At 38.5% G+C, this 14,112-nt stretch overlaps 1 protein-coding gene across 1 annotated transcript; it reads right to left on the bottom strand.

The window, feature by feature from the left end:
- Nucleotides 1-6,809: 6,809 nt before the first annotated feature.
- Nucleotides 6,810-13,396, bottom strand: LOC115228488 (ecdysteroid-regulated 16 kDa protein-like). Its single transcript, XM_029799060.2, has 4 exons — nucleotides 13,200-13,396; nucleotides 9,930-10,037; nucleotides 8,779-8,954; nucleotides 6,810-7,327 (listed from the first exon to the last, which is right to left on the bottom strand). The coding sequence occupies exons 1-4, from the start codon at nucleotides 13,279-13,281 to the stop codon at nucleotides 7,247-7,249; spliced, it is 447 nt and encodes a 148-aa protein (XP_029654920.1). The 5' UTR covers nucleotides 13,282-13,396; the 3' UTR covers nucleotides 6,810-7,246.
- Between the last annotated feature and the right edge of the window lie 716 nt (nucleotides 13,397-14,112).

Genomic DNA, 14,112 nt, shown 5'->3' with positions numbered 1-14,112 from the left:
CTCTCCATGCCACTGATGTTATCAAAGGGAAAGGGCAAAGGGCCGATACAGCTTGGAGCAACGTGAAACAAAGTGTCTTGAATGGGAGCAACGGGAAAAAAGTGTCTTACTCAAGAACACAACGCACATCCCTGTGTAGGAATCGAACTCACTACCTCATGATTGTGAGCCCGATGCTCTAACCACTGAGCCATGTGCCTTCACTATACTATACCTTTTACTATATTTTTCTTATTATTATCTCTATCTTTTCTGTTATACTTGCCTCAGTCATTGGACTGCGCCCATGCAAGTACGCAGCCCTGCAGGGGTATTTTAGTCAAACAAATAAACTTCAGGATTTATTTTCGAGATTTCGTACTTATTCTATCGGTATCTTTTACCGAACCGCAAAGTCACGAGAACATAAATAAACCAGCACCGGTTGTCACGCGTACATACATGCTTACACATATATACATACATTATATGTATGTGTATATATATATATATATGTGTGTATATATGTATGTATATATATGTATATATACATACACATACATACATGCTTACATATATTTATAAATATATACATAAATATGTATGTATATATATATATATACATACATACACATACATACATACATATTTGCATATATATACATACATACATTTATATATATATATATGTATATATGTATGCATATAATACATACATACATATATTCTTGAAACATTATGCAAAGAATATTTATGAGATGAAAAAGAGCCTTGATCTAGTTACAACATTCTCAAAGGATGTAGGGTTGGAGTTTGGTTAGGATAAATGTTGTTATATGGTTGTGAAAAGGGGGAAAACTATAAACCAGTCTAGTAACATCTCCATCAATGATTTGACTGTTTCCCCTGTATCTGACGAGGAATGTTATAGATATCTAGGGGTGGATGAAAATATATCTTACAATGGCACCTGTAACAAAACACGTGTCATAAAGAATATTACAGCCGAAAAATGAAAATTTGGACCTCAGAACTCTCTGCATTCAATAAAACAGTGGTCCATAATGTGTTTGCAGTGCCAGTACTCACACCAACATTTGGGCTGCTTGATTGGACGCTTGATGACATGCGAGCCTTTGATGTGAAAACCCGAAAAATACTAAAAAGGGCACATAATTTCCACATAAACCGCGTCCATCAAAAACGAAAACAAGGCAGTAGAGGCTTAAAATCGATCGAAAATGACTTTAAATATCGCATCATATCCCTTCGGCAATATCTTTTAACCACCAAGAGTTGAAGTGCATCCTTTGACCAAGTTTGCATACATGAGGCTAACGACATCATACGACTTGGAAGATATCTCTGCTTATCTGATGACCTCACTTTACTCAACCGCATGCAATAGTATCTCAGCGTGCGGTAATATTATAGTGTTGCGGGCGGAAGAAACTCTACACCGAGTCTCTGCATCTCTCCACATTATCTCTCCACTCTCTCTCTCTCTCTCTCCTCTCTCTCTCACACCACACACACACATACACACGCACTATCATATACACAGAGACAAACAGGAAAACACGAACGAACATAAATCTTTTAAAGTGCTTTGTTCGTCGTCCACTCCTTGAACAATATTCTTTGTCAGATAACCTAGAATACATACCCAAAGTTGCACGATTCTACCGCAACGTATCATCAGATGAAAGGATGAGCCTATATGAGCAGAAGACTATGCATGGATATGTTACTGGAAAGCTCCGAAGTGATAGTAACATCGACCTATAGCCGGATTACTACCTCCCACTTTGAAGGGTATGCGCTTGCAATCCAGGAACAGGAAATATCAACCAATTACCTGATGCACAAAAGGGAGAGATGCAGGAAGGGCTGTAAAATATAACAACCTATGCAGACTTTGTGGAGTTCACGCTGAAGATATCACCCACATCAAAGGCAGTTGTCCGAAAATATCATCACGGTATATTTGCCGATGAGACATGATGTTGTAACTATGACACTCTATAATGAAATCCGCCGGAAGGATAACCCCGAGGAAAAATAAATAAGAACCCACAATATGGTAGAAGCCAGAGTAACTCATAATAAAAAAAAGTACTGGTGGAATGTACCAGTGAAAACCTCAATAAAATGTAAGCACAACAGACCAGATATAATGATTTAGAATAGAGAAGAGAAACTGTGCACAGTTGTGGAAATTAGCCGCCCAGCAATGTTAACATAAAGCTGAAGATCAGTGAAAAAGAGAACATCTATGCTGAACTATTAAGAAATCTGCAGTTACTCTATCCAGATTACAAGTTCAGGTTAATACCTGTAACATACTTTCTACATACCAAGCTTAAGAAATTAAGCTTCTCGAAACCAGAAAGGAGAAAGCTAATTCGAAGACTACAGGTCCAATCCATCACTGGAACTGTTAAAATCTGTAAAACTTTCCAGAAGTTTATCATTTAAATATATATGAGCATGTCTAGATATGCAACTATATGCACGAGAATACATACATAGAACAATACATACACATCTGCATACATACATACATACATACATACATACATACATACATACATACATACATACATACATACATACATACATACATACATACAATGATTTATTAGTATTATTTTTTCATGTTGAGTAACGCCAGATCTGAGGAGACAAAGACTACACAAGTCTTCAATGGAAGAGACCGGCTTGATTCGCCGTTCTATAGTTGCAGATATTTCATGCTTCTGTTTATCTGATGACCTCGCTCTGCTCAACCGCATGCAATAGTATCTCAGCGTGCGGTAATATTATAGTGTTGCGGGCGGAAGAAACTCTACACCGAGTCTTTGCATCTCTCCACATTATCTCTCCACTCTCTCTCTCCTCTCTCTCTCTCTCTCTCTCTCTCTCTCTCTCTCTCTCTCTCTCACACACACACACACTATCATATACACACAGACAAACAGGAAAACACGAACGAACATAAATCTTTTAAAGTGCTTTGTTCGTCGTCCACTCAAACTCGAATACAAAGATCTTATTGACTTACACATGCACGTAACGGGAAATGCAATAAAGAAACAAAACGCACGTTTGTATCCTAGCTTAGATTAACATGTACACATATACACAAATATCTTTTATCGTTCTAGTTTTACTGGTTTCAGCCAAAGGTTGGGGGGCCATACTGGAGCACAAATAAATATATCTATTTCTTTACTACCCACAAGGGGCTAAACATAGAGAGGACAAACAAGGACAGACAAAGGGATTAAGTCGATTATATCGACCCCAGTGCCTAACTGGTACTTATTTAATCGACTCCGAAAGGATGAAAGGCAAAGTCGACCTCGGCGGAATTTGAACTCAGAACGTAACGGCAGACAAAATACCGCTAAGCATTTCGTCCGGCGCGGCGCGAACGTTTCTTCTAGCTCGCCGCCTTCTGGAGCACAAATAAATATATTATCGAATTAGAAAATAGAGAGATCCAATGGATACAAATTAATTTATTAATTAGTCAACATATTCACCTACAATTGTTACATGTGGTAGGTAGCTTCCTTACTAACCACATGGTTCCGGGTTCAGTTTCACTGCGTAGCACCTTGGGCAAGTGTCTTCTGCTATAGCCTCGGCCCGATCAAAGTCTTGTGAGCGGATTTGGTAGACGGAAACTGAAAGAATCCCGTTGTATATATGTATATATGTATGTGTGTGTGTATGTTTGTGTGTCTGTTTTTGTCTTCCCAACATCGTTTGACAACCGATGCTGGTGTGTTTACGTCGCCGTAAATTACTGATTCGGCAAAAGAAACCGATAGAATAAGTACTGTTATAACAAAGCATAAGTCTTGGGTGTGGGGGGGGGGACGATTTGCTCGACTAAAGGTGGTGCTCCAGCATGGCCGCAGTCAAATGGCTGAAACAAGTAAAAATAAAAAGAAAAAAGAATATATACGTATATACTTACATATACGCACATATACACACACGTGCGTACAAACATTAATTTTATTTCACTTTCACTTACAATATTTTACCCGTATATATTATAACCCATCATTCATTATTATTATTATTATTATTATTATTATTATTATTATTATTATTTTTATAAGAATGCCATATTAGTATGGCGATAACTATTATTATTATTATTATTATTATTATTATTATTATTATTATTATTATTATATTATTCTATGTTTGACTTTTGCTTTACATTTGTACAAGTTGGCTCCAAGTCTCATCCAGAGACCTCAAGAGACAACAAGTTAGAAGCTCACGTTGTTGTTATGCCTAGTGTGCCATATATTTGGTTGTTTTTTTTTTTTTTTGTGTTGTACTAGTGGATGTCTAAAAAAAAAAATTATGTTTGTTTTAAGCCTTGAGATTACATAGAAAGTATTTTGCGTAGGATATGAGCAGTTCCCATGAGCACTATCTTTTGAATTTCTGCCATTTTGGAGTTTCCTGGTATCTGAGTTAGGTAGCAATCAGCCCTTTTGCTATTATTTTATTATTATATTATTATTATTATTATTATTATTATTATTATTATTATTGAATTGAAATAAAAAGAATAATTTTAACGCATGCGTACACACACAAGTATACATACACACGAAATAAAGACGACTATACATTCTGAGGAACCTAAACGTATCCTAATGTAATCCTTATTGTCCCTTGTACACCCTGATGAGCTTCCATCCAGGGTATTTTAAAATGCAAAATTATATATTTATATATATATTTTGTAATTTCAGTTTTGTTTGTGAAATGAAACAACTGTATTCTTTTATTTGTTTCAGTCATTTGAATGCGGCCATGCTGGAGCACCGCCTTTAGTCGAGCAAATCGACCCCCAGGGCTTATTCTTTGCAAGCCTAGTACTTATTCTATCGGTCTCTCTTGCCGAGCCAATAAGTGACGGGGACGTAAACACACCAGCATCGGTTGTCAAGCGATGTCGGGGGAAACAAACGCAGACACACAAACATACACCCACACACACCCACAACAACACACACACACACACACACATACACACACACACACCACACACACACACACCCACATATATATATAATATATATATATATATATATATATATATATATATATAATATATAATATATATATATATATATACATATACATATACATATGTGATGGGCTTCTTTCAGTTTCTGTCTACCAATCCACTCACAAGGCTTTGGTCGGTCCCAGGCTTTAGTAGAAGCTACTTGCCCAAAGTGCCACGCAGTGGGACTGAACCTGGAACCATGTGGTTGGTAGACAAGCTACTTACCACACAGCCACTCCTTGTGAATATTTTGATTAATTAATTAATCTCTCTGTTTTCTGACTCAATAATGTTTAATATTTTACGATATTTTATATAATATATTCAAAGAAAAAATATCTCTTCAAAATATAATATATTAAACTAGAGTATTTGGGATTTATATACCTATAGATATCCGCATTGTGACATCACATGGTCCCGGGTTCAGTCCCACTGCGTGGCACCTTGGGCAAGTGTCTTCTACTATAGCCTCGGGCCGACCAAAGCCTTGTGAGTAGATTTGGGAGACGGAAACTGAAAGAAGCCCGTCGTATATGTGTATATATATGTGTGTGTGTGTGTGAACATGTTTGTGTGCCTGTGTTTGTTCCCTCACCATCACTTGACAACCGATGGTGGTGTGTTTGCATCCCGTACCTTAGCGGGATCATCGAAGCCACCGGATTTGCAAATTCCGAATAAGAAAAGTAAAGCATGTGGTCTTTCTTTCTTTCTTCCTTCCTTCCTATCTTTTTTCTTTCTTTCTTTCTTTTTTCCTTCTTTCTATCTTTCTTTCTTTCCTACAGTAATAACAAGAAAAACAGTTTATCTTCAAATATCTTTTTTTTTACAAAAAGTAAATTTACTTACAAACTTTTATACACCGCACACACGCACACACATTTGCCCGTATACAATATACAAAAACAATATATGCATGAATATATTTATATATATATATATATATATATATATACATACATATATATCTATTATATGTATATATATATATATATATATATATATATTATATATATATATATAGATATATATATTATATATATATATATATATAATATATATAATATATAAATACATATATATAGATGCTAGCCACTAAACCTTTTTCTGTTTTTTCCACCCTGTTTATTTCTGTGTTCCTTTCTGTCGAAGAGCGTAGGCTCGAAACGTAAAGACTTCCTGAGCGTTAAAATAATACATTTGTTTGTTGTTTACATACCCGTCTTTTGCTTTTTTGTAAATTTCAGCTATATAATATATATTATATATATATATATATATATATATATATACACTACATATATATACCGATACGCATAGACACACATACATACATCATTATGTATGCGTTGTAAAGTGTCGGAACAATATATGTTGTTTGTAAACAGTGGTTATTTTATCGATGGCCGCAGAATTATAACATTTTCACATTGTCTTGGTTTTCAATTATTGTTATACTGACTTTCCACTATGTTGCTGATGCTGCACAAAAATCCTGCATATATTTACATACATTAAATGTAGCTAGATTTAAGTACGCATCACTTACGTATTAAGTATACATAAGCGTAATTATAGATTTTCATGTGCCCACATCGAAACATATACACATATATACATTTTACTCAAAATTTCACGTTCCCGTTCGTCGGGCATTTGTGATACAGTATCACAACAGCCCGATAAACGGGAACGTGAAACTCTGAGTAGCAGCTTTTTTATGAAATTTTTGCAGTTTTAACAAAAAAAGCATGTTGCTCTGCCTTCAGTATTCGAGTACTATTTTTTTCAAACTTGTTTTGCATTTCTGTGCTTACTTGTGGGTGTGTGGATGTGTGTGTGCGTATATACACACACACACGCACATACATACAAACACACACACAAACACTTACACATACACACAAACACTTACACGCACACATTTATACGTACATGCATACATATAGTTGAATGTGCATTTGCTTGTATTCACCTACATATGTATACAAGTGTGTGCATGTATGTACATATGCATAACAGCTCACACGCATACATTTAGTACACATAATGAACTCACACACATATAATTACTCACACACACATACGAGTTAACGACTGAGGTCCCTTATTCTTGGCATGACTCTTTCCCTACCACGAATGGTAACGGGTGCAGTTTTATTGCAGAAGAGCAGGGATTTTCACACAGAACAGTTTCTTGGTACCCTCCACGACGTTCCATTCCACTACCAGTTGTAGCTGTCAAAGAGGAAAAAAAAAAGCAATTATTTCGTTATGGTTAAAAGCACCGGTTAGGAGAAATTTTGAATGAAAAAACAATGTCACATTTTAAATCTGAGAAAAATCTTGCATACAAATACTTTTCCACTTACATGACCTATGCAAAGGGATTTAAAAAAGTAACGGCAGACTAGACAGATTAGCCGGATAAAAAGAAAGCTCCAACAGCTAGTAACCCCATAAGAAAGCGCATGTGATTCTCCCCATACAATACTGCTCTCGCATCTAAGATATTGTTGTTGCTGCTGTTACGTGCTAAGACATCATCTCTCTCTATATAAACGGCAGTTTGTCTGTCTGTGTGTCTGTGTGTCTGTCAGGTTGTACCCTCACCCTGACCACGGCTTTCAACCGATTCTGATGAAACTTGACACACACATAGCCCAATGTCATAATTCAAAACTAACGCAGCGAAAATTTTGAAAAGTTCCCCCAGTTCTGAAAATAATCGATAAATTCGACATGGGGTCGAGAATCTAAGCTTTTTATATGCAACACATTTTCTGTCTAGGGGACACAACTCGACCTTTTTATCGCCCAAAGGGACAGCTAGGAACATCGTATACACAGAAGTATTCAAGTGAAGAGAAGACATTGCAACCTACACATGCGCCTTCGTTCCCTAGAGGGAAAGGACTAGATTGGGATTAGTCGTTGCCTACTAGGGGCTCTTACATACCCGGGCAACGCCGGGTTATGCTGCTAGTAAACCGTATAAAAATACCAACCACTTGGTTGGCATAAAGTCTCTCGCTGATACAAAAGCGTGTCGTCTGTTTCAATGCTGTCTTTTCTACCGTGATTAGAGTGGCTTCTGGTCCCCAAAACTGGTTGATTTCAGATGTGGTCCACTCGATTCACGCATCTTCCTTCCTCATCTCACCCTTATTGTGTCTTCCACTGTTACCAGAATCCTTACTGGTCACTTACACTCATTCTTTCTTACCCAGTAGCATCAGTCCCCTAAAATTCGTATCCAAAAGCTCGAGTTTTTTTGTTTTTTTTTTACCTCGCAAACTTTTATTTGCAGTTATCTGATTTAAAACCACCCCAACGAAACCCCTGTCTGCTTTTTAACGGAATCTTGCAAGTATTCGGGTCAAGTCGATCATCCTCCACTAGTCTCGGCTGCTGTGCATGTCCCCAAAACGGGCCTCGGGTGCTGTCTTCTCTGGTCTGTCTACACAATTAAAAAAGTAGTCAAACAAATCGAGACATATGAGTGTCCGCGCGTATGTGTTGATAGCATACACGTGCGCGCGCACACACACACACACACACACACACACACACTTTCTATTTCTGTCTGTCTCTTCTCTCTCTCTCTCTCTCTCTCATTGTCTCCCTTCCTCTTTCTATTTGTCTAAAAGAAAACACAAAAACAAAAAGAGAACATTTCTTACTCTTACCTTAGGGAAAATTGAAGAGATAGGAATGACCGACTTGTAGGTGTACTTAACACCTTGTTTCAGAGGACAAGTGAGACCCTTACCGGAGCAGGCATTAGGGCTTGTTGTTGGGAAGGGCAAGTGCATGCCGTTGATGATTCCAAAGACACTTTCTTGAGCGGTTTTGACTTCAGCACCTAGAACCAAAATAGCAGAATAATTTCTTAACTTTATGAAAATTCAACAGCGTATTTCAGAAATGTAAATTCTTCAATATTTCCAAGACATAATAGTAAATTCACCTCATAAGCACAGCGCTACCGTCTTAAAACGAAAAAACAGACATTGACCCAAGAACATACAAAACAATATAGGCTTCGAATAACATCATTTACAATGGTTTTTATAAGTTCTGTGGCCCCTTCTACGATAAATTGAATCGACCAGGGTTCCTCTCTATGTCGTTTGTTTGTAATAGAATGGGATTTAAATTTGAATTTCCAAAAGCAACTAGAACAAAATTTTGGTATTTCCTGCTGGAAAGGCGCCAAGCTGGCAGAAACGTTAGCACGCTGGGCGAAATGCTCAGCAGTATTTCGTCTGTCGCTACGTTCTGAGTTCAAATTCCGCCGAGGTCGCCTTTGCCTTTCATCCTTTCGAGGTCGATAAATTAAGTGCCAGTTACGCACTGGGGTCGATGTAATCGACTTAATCCGTTTGTTTGTCCTTGTTTGTCCCCTCTATGTTTAGCCCCTTGTTGGTAATAAAGAAACATGTATTTCCCGCTGGAAAATACTGAAGTAAGGTCATGGTTGGAATGTCTTCGAGTGATAGGTATTCGATGCGGCCAAACAAGAACCACCACCACCACCACCACTACTATTACTACCATCATTACCATCACCATCACGATCATATACATCAACACTACAATGTGGCGATGAGTGATATCTTACGGTGCAGTTTCCTGATTCTTTAGCATGGCATATTCAAGTATGAAGGAGATAAGGGGTCGCCACTACCACCACCACCACCACCACCACAACAACAACAACAACAACAACAACAACAACAACAACAACAACAAAACAACAACAACAATAACAGCTGCTACATTAAACAACAACGATACAACATGGATAATTAATCAGAAACAATCAGAGAGAACCTACTAAGAGTAAAGTCGACTTCAATAGTTACTTGTCCACCCCTGGGTAAAATACACGGTGAATTGTCGCATTTGGAGACGCGGACATCGCTGACGGTACCAAGTTCCGATTCTGAAATTAAAAACGCAGATTCATTAATATTTCACTTTTAAAAGTTATTTCTACGGATTTTTTTAATAGAAATTAGAGTCAGCAATGAAAGTTACGACGTCACGTACACGAATACGTTTATATAAGCAATACGATACTAGATAGAAAAATAGATTATAGGCACGGGAGTGGCTGTGTGGTAAGTAGCTTGCTTACCAACCACATGATTCTGAGTTCAATCCCACTGCGTGGCACCTTGGGAAAGTGTCTTCTACTATAGCCTGGGGCCGACCAAAGCCTTGTGAGTGGATTTGGTAGACGGAAACTGAAAGAAGCCCGTCGTATATATGTATATATATATGTATGTGTGTGTATATGTTTGTGCGTCTGTGTTTGTCCCACCCACCCAACATCGCTTGACAACCGATGCTGGTGTGTTTATGTCCCAGTAACTTAGCGGTTAGGCAAAGGAGACCGATAGAATAAGTACTAGGCTTACAAAAAATAAGTGCTGGGGTCGATTTGCTCGACTAAAGGCGGTGCTCCAGCATGGCCGCAGTCAAATGACTGAAACAAGTGAAAGAGTAAAAGAGAGTAAAGAGAGTGTATATGCATATTTCGGGAATTCTTGCTCCTTCATCAGAGTGTTCCAAAAATTTTGAATTTTTTCTCATTTTGGTGTACATAGTCGATATTTCCGATGCTTTCAATCATCTCAGTTTACAGATGCAGGGTGGTGGCGTCAACATCATCGAAGTGGAAGAAAACCTGAAGGCGTTTTTTTTTTTTAAAAAAGCTACCTTTATGGAAACGACGAACAGAGACTAATAGCTTCACAAACTTTGCTCTGCTGGGCGACTGTGTAAGTAAGATCGAAAGAATGTCTGGAATTGGAAACATTTCTGTACGTGCGAAGCAACTGCCATGCACTTAGATGAGTTCGTAAAGTCTCTCGACGGATACTTTCCCACCAGAGGGTCATATCCAATATAGATGAGACTGCCATCTACGTTTAGTGTTGCGACAGCAGATGTCAGCAATGAATACCTCAACGAAATCATTGAACTTACGGCGGTGAGCTGGCAGAATCGTTAGCACGCCGGGCGAAATGCTTAGCGGTATTTCGTCTGCCGCTACGTTGTGAGTTCAAATTCCGCCGAGGTCGACTTTGCCTTTCATCCTTTCGGGGTCGATTAAATAAGTATCAGTTACGCACTGGGGTCGATGTAATCGACTTAATCCGTTTGTCTGTCCTTGTTTGTCCCTTCTGTGTTTAGCCCCTTGTGTGTAGTAAAGAAATAGAAATCATTGAACTTCAGCAGAGCTAGCTTCAACAGCAACTCTTCAGAACAACAACAGTCTCAACATTTTGGGGGTCACCAAATCGTACCACACCCTCTTATTGCTAAGAAAGCCCTTGAGATACTCACATCATTTGTTACAACGTAGCTTTGAGAGCAATCCTTTTCGAGGAAGGTAGACATGAAAAAAATTCAGAAAAGGAACAGACTTTGTGGCAAAAATGATATGAGAGTGATACTCGCCAAGGCAACAGCAAAAGTCACATTTATTTGCAGTAAATATTCATTGAGTTATATTTTTGTGTAAAATTCAGGTTTTGTTGGTTTTGTTAGTTTTGTGCACTAATAAAAAATATTTTATTTTTCCAATTTTTTCCAATTACGAAGGGTTTCGGTGAACTCCTTGATGAAACTTGCAGGGTTCAGTACCTCCAATAAAGTTAAGAGTGGAGGCACATGGCCTAGTGGTTAGAGCAGCGGACTCGCGGTCGAGGGATCACGGGTTCGAATCGCAGATCGGGCGTTGTGTGTGTTTATGAGCGAAACACCTAAGCTCCACGCGGCCCCGGCAGAAGGTAATGGCAAACTTCTACTGACTCTTCCGCCACAACTTACTCTCACTCTTTCCTCCTGCATCTTGCGGTTCACCTGCGACGGACCGGCGTCCCGTCCAGGTGGGGGACCTATACGCCAAGGAAACCGGGAAACCGGGAAACCGGCCCTTATAAGCCAGGCATGGCTCGAGTAGGAACAAAAATAATAAGGTTAAGAACCACTGAGTCAAAGGATCCAGGGAAACTGGCCTAATGAAAATATGGCTTTCATCCTTTTTGATACACACACACACACACATGTGCCTGTTTTCAGTTTCCGTCTGCCAAATTCTCTCATAAAGCATTGGTAGGTAATCCCTGGGCGATTGCTAAAAGTAAATAAATAAAACATTTGCCCAAGGGTCTGCGTAATGGGACTGAAACCCAGGCCGCATGGTTAGAAAGCGGACTTCTAAACAGCAGAGCCATATCTGCGCAATAAGCATGAAAAACTAAGTCGCATATTAACTGACAACACGTGACTTATACACACATGATGTGTGTGTATATGTGTGTGTAATGTTTTTGTAGAAAGGAAATTATTTTTCACGTATGGGTGGGGGTGGGAGCTGAAACAATCAGGTTTTGTTCTGGGTTTTACAAATGTAACAAAAACAGTAAATTTGTCAATGAAATATGGTTTCCTGGGAATTTTCTCTCATTTAGCTTTCTTTTTCTCTGTTTTATTTAGATTTTTTTTCTGTGAAGTATTTTTCAGTTTTCCTTTTTTTTTTTTTTGTTTGGAAGAAATCTTACTTCTATTTCAAGGAGTTCCAAGGACCGCATAAGAGTCCCATTGTTGACACACACTCCATCTGTCTCTCTCTCTCTCTTTATTTTATGTATATGTGTGTCTATGTATATATACAAATAATATATATTTCCGTATATGTATGTGTATATACGCGCACGCGCGTCTTTGTATCTTTTGCCGTAACATAGCGGTTCAGCAAAAATAACCGATAGTGTTAGTATCAGGCTTTAAAAAAATACAAGCGAAAAAATGCACTTGGGTCAATTCATTCGACCAAAAATTTTGTTTGTGTTTGTGTGTCTGTGTTTTTCCCCCACCATCGCTTGACAACCGATGTTGGCGTGTCTACGTTCCCGTAACCTAGCGGTTCGCCAAAAGAGAACCGATAGAATAAAGAACTAGGCTTACAAAAGAATAAGTCCTGGGGGGGGGGTCGATTCGTTCGACTAAAACCGGTGCTCCAGCATGGCCGCAATCAAATGACTAAAACAAATAACAAAAAAAAAGGAAAAAAACAAAATCCTGAATAACTTACGGCAAGCTTGGTATGGCGAAGCACCAACGACGACTGCGAATGCGAAGAGGAAAAGAGGTATGAAGTGGAGGCTGTTATTCATGGTCGGAGGAGACAAGCTAAGGTTTGCAGAGAGGATTTTTGTTGAAAATTTCGATATGGTTTGTAGAGTACGGATAAAAGATATATAAGGCAAAATGGTGGATATTTAGTGACGTTACGAGTGGTTTGATTGGCGGCAGTTTCTCGGAAGATGGCGTGATATGTTAGAACGAGGTGGGAGAAGAGCCATGTGTGTTTGTTATCAGTGGGGTGTGTCTATGTGTTTTTGCGTGTAGGTGTGTGTGTGTGTAGGTATGTGTGTGTGTGCGTGTGTGTTTGTATGTATGTTCTTCTGTGTATGTTTTTGCGTGTAGGTGTGTGCGTGTGCCTGTATGTATGTGTATGATTTCGTGTGTAGGTGTATTGGTGTGTATGCGTATGTGTGTGTTTATGTGTGTTCTTGTGTGTATGTGTGTTTGTGTTTTCTTAGTAGGTGTGTGTGTGTGAGTGTTTGTATATATGCGTTTGTTCTCGTGTGCATGTGTATAGGTGTGTTTGTATGTATGTGTATGTGCTTGTGCATATGTGTGTTTGTGTGTGTGCTTCTATGTATGTGTATGTTCTTGTGTGTTACTGTGCAGGTGTGTATGTTTGTGTGCTTCTGTGTGTGTGTGTGTATGTTTGTATGTATGTGTATATTCTTGTGTTTGTATGTAGGTGTGTGTGTGCGCGCGCGCGTGTGCGTGTGTGTGTGAGAGTGTGTGTGTGTGTGTGTGCGTGTGTCCATGCAGATGTCTATGTGTTTATGAATGGCGAGTAAACAGATCGAATTTTCGAACATTGAAATACGCGCATTTTTCTTTTTTTTTTTTTATATCTTTTACCATTTATT

The sequence above is a fragment of the Octopus sinensis genome, unplaced genomic scaffold (genome assembly GCF_006345805.1).
Source record: "Octopus sinensis unplaced genomic scaffold, ASM634580v1 Contig10717, whole genome shotgun sequence".
NCBI classification, from domain to species: Eukaryota; Metazoa; Mollusca; class Cephalopoda; order Octopoda; family Octopodidae; genus Octopus; species Octopus sinensis.
This window is presented reverse-complemented; position numbering and strand designations above follow the sequence as displayed.

Coding starts and splice junctions, on each gene's coding strand:
- LOC115228488 (XM_029799060.2), bottom strand. CDS start 13,281: ATGAATAACAGCCTCCACTTCATACCTCTTTTCCTCTTCGCATTCGCA. Junction 10,038..13,199: donor TTCGCCATACCAAGCTTGCC/GTAAGTTATTCA, acceptor TTTTAATTTCAG/AATCGGAACTTGGTACCGTC. Junction 7,328..8,778: donor TCTCTTCAATTTTCCCTAAG/GTAAGAGTAAGA, acceptor CCTCTTTGACAG/CTACAACTGGTAGTGGAATG.